Below are 19217 nucleotides of genomic sequence, written 5' to 3'. Positions count from 1 at the left end.
CAATTACACTTTAACATTGTGAATAATGTTTTAAAATAGCAAGATTCACAGTGTCAACACTAGTCCTTAGCTCAGAAATACAACATTTACGGCGTTTACTAGTGTTGTTAATGTTTTACTTCAAATAATTTGTTCAGCATGCTTTCTTAAAATAACTTGACCTAAACATATGTTTACGTAACTAAACATTAACAGTTTTTTTTTTAACTTAAATCCGTTCATTCGGTTTAAATAACGTAATCTAAAATACTTTAAAGTTAACCTTCACTATTAAAATGTAACATTGTGAATCATGTTTTAAAATAGCAAGCAACAGTATATCAAGTAGCAAAAAACTTACCTTTGCGATTGAAATCCAACCTCGAAATGTTGTCAAACTGTTGTGAAACCGAATCACTTGGCATCAACTTTATCGTCCATTCAGTGACCATCATCCAATCAGTTTCGGCTACGGAAAAACGTCATTGTTACGCAATATTTGAAATTGGAAATTTTCCGTGTTTTGTTCGGTATTGTTCAAGCTCAGCTAAATGCCTTAGGCCTACACTCTAAAAAAAAAAAAGGTTCTATATGGCACCAAAAATGGTTCTTGGCTCGTAATCATAGGGGAACCTTTTTTAGTGCTATATAGCACCAATTTTGGTGCTTCAGTGGTTCTTCAGCGGTTCTTCAGAGGTTCTTCAGCGGTTCTTCAGAGGTTCTTCACCGGTTCTTTGACTAAGGTGCTATATAGCACCTCTGAAGAACCGCTGAAGAACCACTGAAGCACCAAAATTGGTGCTATATAGCACTAAAAAGGTTCCCCTATGATTACGAGCCTTTTTTTTAGAGTGTATATTATAACTTGAATAAATATTTATATTAAATAAAGGGGTAAGAACACAAGCTATAATACCAGTTACAATATAATATGATACTTACCAAGCTAGTTTTAAAGCCGTCACTGAAAAGAAATTGATGAGTGGCTACAGTTTTATCGGCCATTGGAACAATTTTCAAAACAACTTTTAAAAGAACTGGGTTTTTTTTGTATTTATGAGCACTGCTATCACTTACTGTAGATGATGTTAAAGGTGCACGTATTTTTTTTCTTCAGTAAAATATCAAAAAACCACAAGGCCAGTGTTATATATTTTGTTCAGTTGAGTACTTACAATATCCCAAATGTTTCCAACTATTTGTAAATCGTGAGAAATTGCTATTTTAACCAAGGAACCGGGACGTGTGAGGGAGTCGCCTGTCAATTGCGTCATATCTGCGTTACCTCAGTTTCTGGTTTTATTTTGCAGAAACGCTTTACTCTCACTGCAGTGTGAACAAGTGTCATAGCAGCCGCTGAGAGACCGTAACACCATAACATAATTTTTATCACACTCAGATGTATTCAATATGATAAACAGAGCTGCGTTACCTCATACTCATGACAGGAAAAGCGGAAATGGCGCCGGCGACTGTGGCAAAATAAAAGTCCCGATGCTTGTGAGGCGTGTGTTGTGTTCATCTTATTAACAATCGCTCCAGCCGCCTTGCTCAGCTCCACAACACTCGGTCCTGCTTCTGCTTCATACTACAGTAACGTTAATAATCACATCCATGAACATGATTTCTGCCTGAGCCCTATCCCGATTCTTTTCCACCGGCTGTGAGGTGAAGACCACATCTACTTGGCATCATTAAACTACGCCTTTGTTTTGAATAGATGACCTCTAGCGGACGTAAAAGTTACATAGTGCAGCTTTAATTTTTTTTAATCTTTTTTATTTTTTTAAATAAGACCTAACTTACCTACTAACTTCAAAATCAGACACTGCTAATTTGTGAGATTATAGCATAGCTACTTTCTTGATAAAATGATATTAAGAAAATCTAGGGGGAAAAAAACAAAAAATGTAGCCATATGCAATTCATGTATATATACATATATGTATGTAGGATGTGTGTGTTGTACATAAAGAATCTGAACATTTCTTAAAAACAAAAAAAATTTATTAGATTTGTTTTCACAGCAGCATTAATTTGTTTCCAGTTTTTTTTTATCATCACATATGGGCTTTATTAAGATGAATACATTCATAATATTCATTTTTTATGTCATTAATATACAAAATCACTTAAAATTTACTTTACTGCCCATGGACTTGTCAACCTTGATCTCCAGTACGGGTCGAAGATAGTCATAATCATTAACATGCATATAAACTGAGCAATTTCAAGTATTATTTAAATATATAAAACAGAAGTCGTGTGTCTTCTGCTTCTATTATAATGTGTTTACAGCAGAATATGTCACTGCATCATCATATTTTCAGACTTTCTTTAATGAGAGTCCCTTTCTCTGGATCACACAGTATTGGGAGTATCATATCTGTCATTATTTACTCACCCTGATGTCATTAGAAACTTCTCACAGCACTTTATCATATATTCAGTTCCTCTAACAAAGTTATTGTTGGACTTTAGAAGACTTGAAATATACATAATATGGACTCGATTTACGGTTGTTTTTGGAGCCTGACAACGAGAACATCTTAAAGATGAGTAAATAATGACAGATTTTTCATTTTTTGGGTGAACTATTCCTTTAATAGCACTCAGTAGATCTGATATTTCAGACAAACTGGGGTGTTTTGCTATTTCTCTTGAATCTGGCCGCTCCACAAATGAGGTATGTCAACATAAGTGATGCATATGTGTGGTGTTTTCTCTCCAGTGGCGAAAACCGCTTAAGAATAATCAGATCAAATGGCAAAGTCTCAACTGGCTCTCAAAGCACTTTACTCGTGTGTGTGTGTGTGTGTGTGTGTGTGTGTGAATCTCCAGGAATAAGTAATAATCTATTTCAAAATAATGTCTGACCAGAGGATATTATCAAACAAAATCTTTTCAATTTACAAATGTACAAAATATTCATAACATTCTCCTTCAGCAGCATCAGTGCAAAGATATACAAATATGAAGTCACAATAATAATAAAAAAGAATCATACAACATGAATTGGCATACAAAGTATCAGAAGGCAAAGTCTCTTTTCTGTAGACTATACAAACATTTCACCTATTCTCATCTATACTTTTACATTTTTTTTCTTCCAAAAATAATCTTAAATTGATTTCTGTTGTATGCAGGCTGCATATAAAAATAGATTCTGTGCAAAGGGAGTGTTTCTTTGTATATTTTCCCGTGTGTGTTGGTCATATTTCACTGTCCTCTTTCACCAGGTTGGCCGTGTCTCTGAAGGTGTCCTCTGTTGGTGAATAGGCGCTGAGTTTCTCTCGCTTCGGGGGTTTGGGAGGAGGAACGAAAGGAGACGGCTGTGATGAAGAGCTGGTGTCTGCAGCTCCAGATCTCAGCTCATCCTGCATCTGACACGTGGAAGAGCAAAGACCGCGTCAGCTTTAACATTAGTGTCAGTGACCACCTGCACATCGTTCTCAGATTAACACCCATATTCTGCTTTAAAGCAAATCATTTCACTTGGTGGCCATCTTTGAAACGCCTCTCGGGCGGCTGTTTCAGTCATGCAAGTGCAGCTCCCATCTCTTTCAATGGGTAAACATCCAAATCTACAAAGCTGTTTAACAAGCTTATGATTAAATATCATGTTCGAAATCACCAAATAAATCTGACAACTGTCTCATAAATCTTGTTTCAAAACACTCAAAAAACTGTATTTTTCAGGCTGGACAGCAACTCGAGCTACTAACGGCAGCTGCAGTGACACCTTGACTTTGACTCTTTTACTTAAAACAGGGTTTCCACACCTTGGTTAACTTCAAATTCAAGGACCTTTCAAGTACTTTCCAGGTCTAATACCTTCAAATTTAAAAGGTTAGTTCACCCAAAAATAAAAATTAGCCCATGATTTACTCACCCTCAAGTCATCTTGTATATGACATTCTTCTTTCAGACGAATAAAATCAGAGTTATATTAAAAAAGTCCTGGCTAATCCAAGCTTTATAATGGCAGTGATTGTCGTTTTTGAAGTCCATGAAAGTACATCTATCCATCATATAACTGCTCCACACGGGGTTCATAAAGGCCTTCTGAAGCAAAGTGGCGTGTTTGTGTAAGAAAAATATCCATATTTAAAACTTTCTGGAATAAAGTAACTAGCTTCCGGCAGAAAGCCGTACGAGTCGATTTACAGCGAAAGAGTAACCCCTGACCCTTGAACCCTTGACATGCGTAGTGTTGTAGTACTCGAGACCGGTCTTGGTCTCGAGACCGGTCTTAAGACCATTTTTTGAAGGTCTTGGTCTTGCTGGAGTGCTGGTCTGGTCTGGTCTTGGTCTTGACTCGGTCTCAACCCCACAAAGTCTTGGTCTCGACTTGGTCTCGGTTTAGGTGGTCTTGACTAAAACACTATGCATGCGTATTGACGAATGCAGAAGATACAGTAAATCAAAACACCGGTCATGAATTAGAGTCTAAAACGGGAATTTTTAAAGAAAAATGGCGGAGGATTTCGATACAAGAGAAGAGGAGCTTGAGTTTGTTGCTCAGCTCTATCCACGAGAGGCGTCAAAGCTTGCGATCAGGGGTTACTCTTTTGCCTGAAGTTGAATTGCATACGGCTTTCTGCCGGAAGCTAGTTATTTTAGTCTATAAAGTTTTAAATATGTATATTTTTCTTACACAAACGCGCCACTTCGCTTGAGAAGGCCTTTATTAAACAGTGCACGGAGCCGTGTGGAGCAGTTATATGATGGATAGATGCACTTTTATGGATTTTAAAAAACTAAACAACAATTCACTGCCATTATAAAGCTTGGAAGATTTTATTCGTCTGTAAGAAGAATGTCATATACACGTAGGATGACTTGAGGGTGAGTAAATCATGGGCTAATTTTCATTTTTGGGTGAACTAACACTTTACCTATTTGATTGTTTTAAAATTATATTTTCAAAATGCATTTATTCAAATAGCTTAGAACCAGCATTTTTCTGTCCATTGTGAAAACAATTACATTTATTCAGATAAAAAGTATGAACATGGTTAAACTAAGGCTAGATGTGGAACAAACAATATTTAAGTAGTTCAAATATGAGATTTAAAGCACAATGAATTACAAAACGTAGGTTATGACTCTTGCCATACTTTTTGACTATATTACCATGTTCCTTTTTAATATTTATCTATTCAACAACTTCTTTCTCTTTTCTGAATTTCACCCATGTTCTAGCTTGTGTACTGTACTTGTTATATACTAGTTATTGTGTACAGAATATCACTGACTCCTACGACAAAATGCTTGTGATTTTCTTAAAAAGTAGTTTCCTTGATCGCTTGGCTGGCTGTCAGAATATGACTAAATTCCAATATTAATTTCACTTTTAATGTGCATATAAGCGTGGTCAATATACATTCAACATTCTGCTATAAAAGCAATTATATATTATATTTGAAGTTGCCTTTGTCTTGCTGCTCACCTCTGAATAAGTAGGGTTTTCAAATGTTGTGCTTGGCTTCAGTTTTCTTTTAAAGAAACTCCATTTGGACTCCTGAATAATAAAATAAAAACATGGTCACATGATGGAGAACCAATAGGAAACTAGACATGTACTAGTAGTGCTTGCCGTGCACACTGCACTGCCTCGAGTCAAAAAAGCTCACCCATACGTCTCTATGATATTCTAAGAGGGGTATGGGTGTTGTTTTAGCATGATGCCTACACATTAGGTATGTTACTAACATGATGTCAACACGTTTTTAACAAGTGTGCCACACGAGTCCTGAAAAGTGAATCCAGAGCGTCTCGATCGCCCCCAGGTGGCTGGAAGCAGTATAGGTCATAAACCCCGCCCTCTCCATATCTATCCATCTAGACAAACTAAACAATCAAATTACACTTCAAATACATTTTTTCAAAACAAAGATGTTTTCTGTCATTTTAGGCAGTTTTCATCATGCTGATCTAAGTTCAAGTGTTCGTTCTTTAAATAAGTTTTAGTTGTTTATTTTGATGCTATAAAAACAGTGGTGTGACATTATGATTGACAACTTCCCTAAGGTGATGTAGTCACTGAGGCGGACATTTTTCGGGAACTTCGGGAGGAGATTGGAGCTTTAACTTTAATTTCTACATTTCCATAACTGTTTATTTCACAAAAAGTTGTTGTGGGCGGGACCTTGATATCCTGGCTGCACTTCGCGCTCACGACTGCGCAGACTCAGGCTCCAAGATGTCAGCGCAATATTTGGACACTGGCGGCTTCACTTACTCCAAAGGAAGAGAATGAAGGTGCGTCGTCCATCTTTTTGTTACAGTCTATGGTTTTTTAGCATGTTTTAGCATGTAGCTAAGTGATGTTAACATAATTTAACATGTTTTAGCAACATTTTGACTTGTTTTTATCATGTTTTAATAATTAGTTATGATTTTTTGCATGTTTTAACACTACTCGCTATTAGCATGTAGCTATTCACTGCTAGCATGCGTAGTGGAAAATATAGTTAAACTGAGGAAAATGTTCAGGTGTCCTAACCTGTGTGGTATTTTGCTCTGCTGGTACGCTCTTCACCTCCACTGCTTGGTCAGTGTGGTACGTAGGGTTCTCCACCTGGTCACCACTGACGTTCACAGTGACCTGTATGAAGCACAGAAACACAAAACTAAAGACCCCGCTCAGATTTCAAATGTCCGTTTGAAGGTTATGAAAGGCTTTCGTGTAGTAGATATACCTGTGTAGCATGTATTACTGCTGGGTCGTTGGATGGGCCGGATACAGTCGAGTACAGAGGATTCTCAAATGTGACTGGCTGCCTCCCTGAGTCTGCAAAATTCTCATCCTAATAATAAAAAACAGACATTTCAGATCAGACACAAAGAAAATGTCTTTGTTAAATATCTTTAGTAGTTGTTGTTTTTCTAATGCTACGACCCATAGCTAGACCGATACCAGCCAGGTGAATTAAATCCGCCGATGTCTGGGCACTTAAATCTGAGATTATCAGCAGATAACCATGTCTACTTGGCACTAAACAAAATCCTGTTCAAAAGTTTGGGGTCAGTAAGTTTTTTTTTTTAAAGTGTATTATGTTCACCAGGAGTATTGGATAAACAGAAAAAGAAAAACATTTATTTGAAAAGAAAATCTTTTGTTTCTTTTTAAATGTCTTTACTGTCACTTTTGATCAATTTAATACATTCTTGCAGAATAAAAGTATTAATTACTTTTTCAAAACATATTACTGACCCCAAACTTTTTAAACAGAAGTGTAACGCTGCATTCACAGGGGGTGTCGGCGTTAACGCTTCTCATTAACTTTGAATGGGTGACTGAATTGCGTCGCTTCACTCGCGTTGCAAGCGGCAGAAGTTGAAGATTTCTCAATTTTTCAAGCGCCAACGCAGATCGGCGATCCAATCAGATCGCCTTATGCAAATACCCTAGAGCAGACGCTAGCCAATTTGCGTTCATGCAACCCCAGAGCAGACGTGTGATTGGCTGTTGTCACTATGAGGGTCGCATCAGCACGAAGCTTCAGCCAAACGTTAACGCCGACGCCCCGTGTGAATGCAGCGTAAGAGTTAGGTATGTAATTATCATAGTCTCATTTGAATAACGTATTTTTAACTCTTGGAATAGTTTTTGTATGTTATTGAATATGGCAATTATGACGTATTTGGTCTTGGCGGACTAGAGACCAGATTTACTAACAGCTTGTGTCAGCGCAAACCCTCTTCTGGTGTTAAAAAACTACTGTCAGGATTTACTAAAGACACGCAGTGATAAATTAGCGCTGAAAAGGCGTGGACAGGGTTATCTTTGCGGCTGACCTTATTGCATATGCATTTGTAGGAGTTTCCCTTTCAGACGCAAACTTTATGGGAGGAGAGTATTTAAATGAGTCATGCAAGGTGATTTACTAAGGTTTGCATTAGTTTGATTACTGGTATTAACTCCATTATTTACCACCCAAAAAAGCATGGCGTTTCTTAATATGCGTTCTTGTCTGTACTTGTGTTCAAGTGGACTTGTGAAACGTCCTCAGTCGCTGACCAAGTACTGTTCCATTTCAAAGTTCACATATAGCCAAGTACAGTTCAAATCCCCAGATGTGTCCTTGATCCGCCCCTTTTATCGAGGATGCATCGAGAGGTGGACTCAGGTATCCCAGAATGCATCTCGCACCAACCAGCAAGCGTCAATAGCGGATGAGTAACCCAGCATATTTTAAAAATACTACTGTTAATGTGTCACAAATTGTAGTTTTAAGACTTTTCAGGTGAGAATGTACTTGTTTAAAGGGCACCTATTATGCAAAATCCACTTTTACATGATGTTTGAACATAAATGTGTGTTGACAGTGTGTGTAAACAACCACCCTATAAAAATAAATATCCACCCAGTATTTTGTTTTTAATCACCAAAAAATCATGAGCAGTGTTTCAGAACAAGCTGTTCTCAGATTCTCTGCAGTGTGACATCACACTGCAAAGGCCCGCCCGCAAGGTTTGACGGACACTGCCATTTTAACATAGACCCGCCCTGTGAGACCTGTATGCAATCCGCCATTGTTGAGAGATGTATATGCTACGCCCTCTTCTAATGACGGGGCAGGGATATGCAGCTCATTTACATTTAAAGCGGTACACACCAAAACAGCGCTTTTTAAAGACAGGCCTCAAAATGACATTTTTAACACGTTATAATAAATTATCTGTGGGGTATTTTGTGTTGAAACTTTACAGACATCTTTTGGGGACACCCAAGACCAATATGACATCTTGTAAAAAGGGGCATAATAGGTGCCCTTTAAAGCTCAAACCTATGGTTTATTTATAAAGATAGCGGCAATTAGAAAATTTGATCTGGCGTTTTCAGAGATGTGAGATCCAGTCGATCACCGGTGCTCAGCGCTCATTAATCCCGCCGAGAGCAGCCTTTCCTTGGCTAGTCCTTCTGACGTTTGTCGCTGGCTCTGATGTCCAGTGGTGGTTAAACATGAGATATAATTTGTCTTGTGTAGATATAACCGGTGATCTTTGGTCTCATGAATAAGTTTCCTAGCAAATCGTTTTGGCTGAGGGCAAAGTGAAGTTTCATAACTTTATATTTTTAGGCTATTTCTACTAGTGCTGACTTTGTATTTTTGACTGAATTGTTTGCTTTATTTCGTTTTATTGTAGACTAAAGTATACATAGAGAGATAACCGGAGTGAGAGCGAGCTGAGTGACGCTGATGTACCATTAGCAGAATTACTGGACTTGTGTCCTCCCGTCCTCAAGAGTTCGTTCTCCAGAGTCGAACTTGGCAAGTCTGAACTACCAAGGACACAACACAAGTCAGAAGTTCATGTACTTGGTATTGAGAAATGGCCCATGTCTTAAACCAGACGCATATTTGCGCTGCTCTTGGTAGATTATGTTGGTCATTATGGAAATGATCCGGCTGCATCTGTGTTCTTTAATTTGCGTGTCATAAGTAGATCACACGCAGAACTTTCCACTCCCATCCACGCTTTTATGGAATTGCGCTCTTACACTAATTTTCCCTGTTTAATAAATCTGGCCCTAGGTCTGCTGTGCTGCTGCTGCAGAGCAAGTATGGACTAGCTACTGCTAATAGATACACAGACACGCTGCTGTGAGCATGTAAGATATGCTGCTGCTGTATAAATAGATATACATAAATCCCATAGCAGATCTAGGCAGGTGGAGATGGGGAGATGGAAGGTTACAACAACTATGATTAGCTAAGACTAGCTTACAGCAAACATTGAACCTGACTATTTAAATGTTGCGCAAGCAATCTCATTGGCTGCAGGCAGCAGAGGCCAATCAGCTTGTGCTATGCGGTAATGATGTGATCGTTTGCAGACCTATCAGCCTGCGGCCTCTATCGTTTCATTATTGAACTAGATATATCAGTCTACCACTACTTTTAACAGGATCTTAAATAGCCAAGAGTTTTGTGTGTCCCATGAGAAACTAGTGCACTTCAAAGTCCTGGAAATGATGTAACACTAACACTAGGGTCAAAAGATCGAACAGGGATTTTACGCCTCATAGATAAGTCATGGAGTGCACTTAACAGTTCAGGAGACACAAGTTACTGTTAAAAAGGCCACATTTACCAGCTGCATGGCCCTGTCGATGAACGACACCCCCAGAGTCTGAGGCTCCAGGTCCATCGTGACATTGTCGCCCGAATGAAACGTCACTCCATTTCCTGTGTCCCCCGACTTCACCAGGCTGCTCAGACTAAGAAAAACAGTGGAGAACAAATTGGTACATGATATCTGACTATCCGGAATAATAATTATAAATGAACACATGGAAGAATATTTAAACATTATCATTATCCCCGAGAGTATAATATTGATGCATGTTCTTCTTCTTATTTTTATTTTTCCATAAACAGGTGGGAGTGGGAGTGTTACGTCCCTGTAGGTGTGTCTGTGTGTCTCTCTCTTTCCCCTCTCTCATTTTCTTAAGCTCCTCTCTACACTTGGTAGGCTCGGGAACCTGTCAGTTTCCATCAGGTGGCTTGACGTCAAATCCTCCGCAGCAAATCAAGTTTCCCCGCCAGCATTTAAAAGGACGCAAAGTTAACCGCGAAGGAGCAACTTGGTTTTCACGCCGCTCCGCTTTGTGTGGTTTTTGTATCGCCAATATCATTTGTTCTGTGACTATCTTAACCCTACCACTTTTAGTTGGCCATCTCGTTTTTGTATGCAATTTTTTCCCCCTTTTAGTTTCTATCTGTTTTCTGATGCCGTTGTTTCTGCCCTAGAGTAAAAGGGACACGTTAAATGTCACGTGACCTAAATTGCGCAACACTTAGATAACTCGATGTATAGAGAGCCCCGGTAAGAGTGTGAACGCCACCCTTTGTATGTTTCTATTTTGGTTAGTTAGAGTAAGTAAGCTAGGACGTTTGATGCCGAAGATTTGATTCATCTTATTTTATTTTTTCTTAGGTAGGTTAGAGGTTGAATTATAAGTTAGATTCTGTTTTGTTTTGTTATTTTCTTTTCTTTGGCGTCACTAATTACGTCCCTTTTTCTCTTGGGTTAATTATTATTTATATTACTTTGCATTCTTGTAAAGATTTGCTTATATTTTCTCTTCGTTTGATTATTTCCATCATAATTATTATTGTGAGTTATCCACATTTCTTTGTACTTATATTTTATCTTTTTTATAATAAATCACTTTTCTTACGCATTACTTTGTTTTGCGTTATCTCTTGTCACCTCCGTCACTCAATATTTTGCCATAATCTCAATGTTACTACTTCTGACCCCTGATCAGAATAAGAAGTCGTAACAATATGAATCAATATAACAATACATATTAATAATAAACTCTAATATTTACTTTTACAAGAAGACTATATCTATATCTATTTGAAATAAATGCTGTTCTTTTGAACTTTCTATTCATCAAAAAAATCACGGTATCATGGTTTCCACAAACATATTTTGTTTTCGAAATCGATAATAATCAGAAATGTTTCTTGAGCAGCAAATCAGCGTATTAGAATGATTTCTAAAGGATCATGTGACACTGAAGACTGGGGTAGTGATAAATTATTAATAAAATAGAAAACAGTTATTTAAAATTGTAATAATATATCACAATATTACTGTTTTTACTGTATTTTTGCTCAAATAAAGGCAGCCTTGGTGAGTTTTCAACACAAAAATAAAAAATAAAATAATTGACAACAAATGTACTGTTCATACATCCACTAAAAGCACCTCGAGACCGGTTGGTTAAAGTGAAGTCATATGTTTTTAAGTGTGGCTTAAGTGTTCAAATATGTTTCTACTGTAAGTAGCTGAGCAGTGTGTTTGGTATGTTTGTGTTGTACCTGGGTAGTTTAGGCATCGACGGGATGAGAGAGCCGGTGCGCTTGTAGTTGAGGAAAAGTCCCGCAAGCAGAGCTCCAGCAATCAGAATAATAACCACTGCTAACAGGACGGTCACAGCTACAAACACACACAATATGTAAGATATATTAGTGCGGTCTCATTACACTTCATTTGAAATGAACATGCTCCTTAAACTTGCAGAACGAGCTTGTTAGAGTAATCAGAGTCGATAAATAACAGCATCACATGTTAAAAACTGTGAGTAAAGGCGTTTACGCAACACTTATGAATACCTTTACACTTACACATAACTAATTAACAGTTTGTTTACCTGTCCCTGCAGGAGCACCTCTAGACTTCCCCATCTCACAGTAACTTCCAGAGTAGCCGTATGGACACCTGCAGAGAAAAAACACTGACCCGTTAGAGACACTCTACAGCTCAATTCAAATCGCTTTGGAAAAATGACTTCTCTTTCTACTATTAGAGACTTACTGCATTTCACCAGTTTCATTCTAAAAAAGGAATTAAAATAATTATTTTCCTATTCCATGTCCTTAAAGGTGTTATGGCATTTTTTTTAATCATTTATTATTTTTTACCTCATGTACATTTGTAATGTTGATACATTTTTCCAGAAACAATTTTGAATTTTGTGTTCAAATGTGTTTTATATGTTGCAACAGTTCAGAATGAGTCATTTTAGCAGCTTAATGTATTTTTTATTCAATTAAAAAAATGCATTTAGTCATTTAATTTTTTTTTTAAATATTTCAATCAATTCAATTATGTTTCATTTTGCAACGGTCATTCATCACAAAATATAGAGGTTTTGAGTATGACAAATTATATTTATAAATTAAAATATATTTAAAGAAAAAAGATTAAAGAAAGGCACTGAAAAAGCAGATTTTCACTGTATATAAATTATATAAATACAATATATTAAAGGTGGGGTAAGCTGTATTTAAAAAATGCTTTAGAAAAGTGTCTCAGGCCAAGTACTAAAACAAACGTAGCCAATCAGCAGTAAGGGGCGTGTCTACTAATGATGGGGAGAAGAGAGCGCTCAGTGCACGTCATTATTCAAAAGACACGACACACAGGACGGGCATTAGCCGAGCGACGACAGAAAGAGAGAGAGGGCAGATAAAAAACAAAAGTGGAAAATGTCTGTGGAACAAAAGAAGGCTTACGATCAGGCAAGAAGTATCAGCTTTCCAGCACTGGAGTGAACTCAAGGAGTAAAGGCCGAGGTTGCTTTATTTCTTCTTGATAGGCGAGTAACATTGATTTTGTTTTGTTTCACAGAACTAATATATGTTGGCCCATTCATTTCCACATCCTATAACGTTAAACCGCTGTCTGTTTCAAGCGTCAGCTCACAGTGTGTCCGAAAAGTAAGACAATAAACTCCTAGTATATGTTTGTTTCCTCTTTTAGTGATCGATATAACCCTCTAATCTTGTCATAATTGTAATATGTTCGTTAGTTGGACTGTCGTGCTCGTGCTATTGAGTTGTTCATGAGAACTGTGTTCGTGTTTTTGGGATGGAAGGGATGTCTTTTTTCGTTGAACATTCGACCTGGATTACCATAGTAACACATCGCTTTCACTTATTGATGACATCATACCCTCGGCTGGCTGGCACAGCAGATTCCGCCATAGTCGTTGCTAGGGTGGCCATTTCCATAACACCAAAATGGAGGACACTTTGCAGCATTTAGTGAGGCAAGAATAATTGCATAGGACTCTGGTGTACTCGCAACTACAATACAATGTTATCCATCATATCAATGGTATCGTGGTACAGTGATTCTGAAATATCCTACTCTATTCCTTGCCAGACCATTTGTTCTAGGATATATCTTGATGTAGACCTATGTGTAACAGAAGAGGCAAAAAAGTGTTTGTTCACAGTAATTGTATTTACTCAAGACATTGTGATGTCTGTTTCAAAAACTGACCACTGAGATGAGTCTTGCAAAGTGCACAGTGCCTGAAAACATAACATTTCTTGATTTCTGGAAATAACAGAAATACATAAATAAACAAATAATGAATGCGAAAAATAAATAAATACACATTTCAGTTCTTAACAAAGAAGTTCACCCTCTGCAGCAGCTCAGGCAGCTCTTTGTTAAGAACTGAAATTCGCATTCATTATTTGGTTATTTATGTATTTCTTTTATACAGTATGACTGGTGATGCTAGACTTTACAAAGCTCTGCAGTGGAGATTGTCATCCCAAGGTGATGTTGCTTCTTGAAAAAATGACCTAAGGGAAGACGTACCTGTGGCTAGTCGGTTAGTTTTATGTTTTTCCGTTTCTGTTTTTAACCAATGATATAACAGATATTTATTTGACACTGCTTTCAGCCAATCGTTTGTTTGACCAGAGATCTTACGGCGTTAGACGCTATGCTGCTGCTGCGTCCCAAAAAAGATTCTAGAGCGGGGTTTTTTTAGGCAGATTCAGTGCAACTCCAAAAAAGAGGACAAATGAGTGTCTGGATTGAGGCTGTGCCGGATGCCGGACAGGGCTTAAAATCCGGACTGTCCGGCCAAAATCCGGACATATAGCCACCCTAGTCGTTGCCTGCGTTGCGTACGTATGTGTGGGGCGGAGCTATCAAAATAGGGGCGAGACCCTTTTGGGGTTGGGGCTTGTTTGTTTTGGTGATTTGAAAATATCAACATCGGTTACCAGATATAGCTTACCCCACCTTTAATCATGAAATATTACAGTATATTTATTGAAAATCTTTATATTTGATCAAATACATGTATCCTTGGTGAACATAAGATACTGCTTTAAAAAACTTCAAAAGAGTAAATGATATTTAAATATGCATGCATATATGCATACTATATGCTGTGATGATCTTGACTAGCGGTCACACTCACTTGCACTTGGGCAGGCCTCCCTCATCAGTGTAGCATGTTCCTCCGTTCATGCATCTGCATGCAAGCGGCATGGACACCTCTGCCTCAATGGCTGCAGGTGCGAAGGCCAGGCATGAGATAATGTAACACAGCCACAATGTATCACATCACAACAAGTCAAACACACACACACCACACACCTTTTCAAAACATCACATGGCAATAATGAAATCATGCAGTATTAGATGCAGCACATGCATGTGTGCTATGAAATGGATTGATGGGATATTATGTGGTCAAACAAACAGCAGGAGGCATCTCTGCATCTGCATCTCTTACCGGCATCACATTCATTCTTGTTGAAGGTGAGGTGCGTGGATCCCTGTGGACAGGCACATGTGTATCCGCCCGGCCGCAGCAAACACAGGTGACTGCAGGCGTCCTGACACGGGTTGAGTACTGCAAGAGAAAGTCAGCAATGATTTATTCCTTTACAGGAATTGGACAAGAAATGTACCCACCAGTCACCAGAATTTGAAAAGGAATTGAAGGATTTGCGCTTTTATTTAGCTTAATTCACCTGAGATGAGATAAATATCATAAAAGATAAAAAGAAAGGCACTAAAAGCCAGAATTAAGGTTTGTAACTATCCATTTTATAGTATTAGGTTTAAATCTTTTTGCTTTTAAATTAGGCAATAATAAATGTATCCTTTATCATAATATTCCATCAAAATTCATAAATAAATAAGATAAATGAGTACCTTTCATTCACTGATTTATGCAAATATAGGCTTTAACACATGATTATATAATATAGAAATGTTTTCAAATTTCCAGCAAAAACAACTACAGTGTGATATACCGTTTACTGTTAGTCGACAAAACTATTCATACTAGGATATAAGATCACATTTTATTATCTAGGAACACCCCATGCCCTTAAATGTCTCTTAAATGTAAATATAAGGGCATAAATGATGCTCATAAGTCCTTCTGAATAGATACATAACCAACATATATATTGAGAAAGCCAACACTTGAGAGTTTAGTTTCAAGATAATGTAATCTCAAAAAACAAAAACAAAAATATTAACAATATATATTTTAAATGTATAAAAACAATTATGTGGTTGTAGTGTAGAAATTTAGAAATACAATGAAGCTGAAGACACAAGTGTGGTCATGCTTCATTTCAAATCTGAGGATGTTATCTCTAAAAATATGAATTTCATGAAACATTTTTAGGTAAGGCTAATACAAAATATATTGCCCCCTGTAAGCTCCCTTGCACTATATTGTCTATGTCTGGTGGGTCGAACTGCCCCATTCATGTTTCTATTGTTCTCACGCGTCATATTTTTTATCATTATTCTTTTGTTTTTATTCAGCCACTATTAGCCTTCTGACATTATATGGCTTTCCCATCCACATCGCTTTGATCCCAATATACATTTATCCACCTATTATAAATAATCTTTCTAGAAGACACAACAAAATAAAAACAATTCTGCAGAACTTGTGTGAATTCTTTTGACAAAATACATCTGAATAAACTGCACCTGTGCAGCGAGTGCATTAGAGCTACAATTAGCATCAAGCTACATAAGACAATTTATACGATTAATACTAAGCTTTTACTCAAAACATACTTTAAATCACCAACGAGTGTTTGCAATAACTTCTAATTGCGATCTAATGTGGATTTGGTCATATGTTGTTGAAATATGTTATTTATAGCCTTTTATAACAATTGCTGCACCTGTTTAACATTTTCATTTAACCTTTTATTGTCTCACCTGAGTGGTTGTGTCTGTGCTGTTGGTAGATGCGTACTTGAGTCAGCCAGGGGTTTATGGTCAACACCTTCACCTTGTCTCCTTTCCCAAACTTATCTTTTTTCCACACTTCTCCCTTTTCTTTAGTCGTCCAGTACACATGCCCCTCGAACACATCCAGACTGTAGGGATGCCCGATGTCTGCAATGACAACAAACGTGAGAACGGCGGCCAGTCAAAAGTTAAAGATGTTCCCGTCTTATTCTCCAGTGTCTCACCTCCTGATATAATAATTTGCCGGTCTGTTCCATCCACTTTCATGGACTCAATGATGTTCTCTTTTGAGTCACACCAGTAGATCCGGTTTTCATTCAGGTAGTCCAAAGCTAAACCAGTAGGCCAGCCCAGATCTTCTTCTAACAGCACCTCTCTGTTCTGCCCATCCATCCATGCCGTCTCAATCTTGGGCTTTCTGCCCCAGTCAGTCCAGAACATCTTACTATAATATATACATGCACAAAATGATGCTCATTAATGACAACAACAGCACAGCGTGAGTTCTTCACTCTAAAAAATAAAGGTCCCGAAAAGGTTTTTTGCAACAATGCCATAGAAGAACCATTTTGGGTACCCCAAAGAACCTTTCAGTGAATAATTCTTAAAAGAAAAATATTTTCTTAATGTGAAGAAAAAAGAACCTTTGCCCACTATAAAAAATTGAAAGGTTCCATGGATGTCAAGGCCAATTCACATTGAACTGACAGACGGCAACAGATACTTTGTCAGGTTTATGTTGGATCAGTGTGTTACCCCTGTTGGTGTCTGTTGGGGCACTTGTCGGGTCATGGAATGTCTTAAAAGTCACATACTGTAATCTTGAGAGTGTCCGATTTGGTCGGTGCAGTGTGAATTTGCCTTTAAAGGTTCTTCGTGGAACCATCAATGCCAACAAAGAACCTTTATTTTTAAGAGTGATGATCAATACTGAGAACCGATTTGACAATTCATAGAAAAGAATCAGAACAAAAAGAACGATTCACTAACAAATCTCTACATAAGCTCCACAAGAGAGCAATATCTAGCCAAAAATAACTTGAAAAATGTCTTCAAGTTATTTCATTGTAAAGATATTTTTGTTTAATTTCAACTTTAAAATTGGCCGATATTTCTACACTGCAAAAAAATGGATTTTCCTCAGTATTTTTGTCTTGTTTTCCTGTATAATATCAAAAAATTCAAGATACATTTACTTGAGATGCAGACATAACATAAGATAAAAAATCTTGTTTTCTTAAAAAAAACATGTTGAAAACACAAACAAATTATCTTCCAAAGGAGTCAGAATTTTTATTAACTACGTTTTTATTTTCTGACCCCATTGTCCATGGCCGTTTATGCTGGGAATAATTTTTTTTTATAAAACATAAATTTGTCTCCTGCACTTTTTTCGGGTAAGTGTGTTCACGCCGTGGTTTTAGTCGGCCAATGTGAATAAAGCTCGATTTAAACTCAAAGAGACAAGATAATATATAAATGACCTGACGTTTTATTCCAAAACGAGGCGGTGTGAGCCTTATGGAGTGCTAAAAACACTAATTTAATTTAATTCAGACTTGAGCATAATATGCCGCAGGAGGGCGGTAATAGTTCCCGGAAGGCATCCAGCTATCGATGTAGCTGAATAAAGAGCAGAAACGTTTTGACTGATGAAATGTGAAGACAATAAACACACGATTGCAACAATATATGGTTTATGTGTGTTTTAATGCTGTGCTAATTGACAGCCTTTATTACAGTATATAAACTATAAAAAAAAGATTTTCTTATTCCGTGAAAAAGGCCTCATTAAGTTGTTTGAGTGTCTTTAAAAAAACACATAGTATTACATTTGAAAGCCATCGAAAGCAAGAGCTAAGAGAAAAATAAAACCTGTCAATTAGACAAAGGTCATAATAAACTTATATTACACTTGACTTTTCTGTCCCCTTCACTTCTGAAATCATGACGAGACCCCTGACATTGGCAGATATTTGTTCTTGTTTTAAGCATAAACTCAGTTAATTTTGATACGTTTTTCAGACTTTGCATCTCACGTCATTTTTCATCTCAAGTACATGTATTTTGATTTAAGAATGTTAATATATTTGTACTGGAAAACAAGACAAAAATACTAAGAAATAATAATTTGTTTGCAGTGCAGGATTTATGACCATGCTTCCCTTAAAGGGTCATGAAACCCTAAACCAAATTTTCTGAGATTTAAACAAAGTTATGAGTGTTGAGCATCATAGAAGTCAATGTTACCATCCATTCGTTTTGATTGTTGGAGAAAATGAGATAAAATGAGTTTAAAATAAAAGTGCACAACGTCTCAGAATGTGACGTTTTCTCGTACTAAAGTACGGCGATGTCTCATAATTATTCATGAGTCTGCGTGTCCTTATCCTATGAGAAGAGGCCTCACTTAATTATTCATGAGACCGCGTGTCCTTATCCTATGAGAAGACGACTCGCTTAATTATTCACAAGTCTGCGTGTCCTAATCCAATGAGAAGATGCCTCGCTTAACACAGCAGCACGCGTTGATTGAAAGGCACTTTAAAGAGTGAGATCGTATTCAGTACGTGAGAGATCCATTATTGGATCAAAAACGAGTCTTCGAAACAAACGCGATTCATCCACACTGTGAGTGTAACCGCTCTTTAGCGATCAAATGGCTCATAAAA

General features: G+C 37.4%; 1 protein-coding gene across 1 annotated transcript in view; it reads right to left on the bottom strand.

Moving 5' to 3' along the window:
* Positions 1-1970: 1970 nt before the first annotated feature.
* Positions 1971-19217, bottom strand: part of lrp2a (low density lipoprotein receptor-related protein 2a) — a gene marked incomplete at its 5' end in the record, with an annotated part of 148918 nt that continues 131671 nt past the window's right edge. The window contains 11 exons of the mRNA XM_079821156.1: positions 1971-3362; positions 5432-5503; positions 6488-6589; positions 6684-6791; positions 10084-10210; positions 11826-11943; positions 12158-12225; positions 14735-14825; positions 15053-15172; positions 16513-16692; positions 16770-16990. Of these exons, the coding sequence (XP_079677282.1) occupies positions 3192-3362; positions 5432-5503; positions 6488-6589; positions 6684-6791; positions 10084-10210; positions 11826-11943; positions 12158-12225; positions 14735-14825; positions 15053-15172; positions 16513-16692; positions 16770-16990 (1378 nt within the window). The 3' untranslated portion in view covers positions 1971-3191. The remainder of the gene's footprint in view (positions 3363-5431; positions 5504-6487; positions 6590-6683; positions 6792-10083; positions 10211-11825; positions 11944-12157; positions 12226-14734; positions 14826-15052; positions 15173-16512; positions 16693-16769; positions 16991-19217) is intronic.

The sequence above is a fragment of the Gobio gobio genome (genome assembly GCF_949357685.1).
Source record: "Gobio gobio genome assembly, chromosome: 7".
Taxonomy (NCBI): Eukaryota; Metazoa; Chordata; class Actinopteri; order Cypriniformes; family Gobionidae; genus Gobio; species Gobio gobio.
This window is presented reverse-complemented; position numbering and strand designations above follow the sequence as displayed.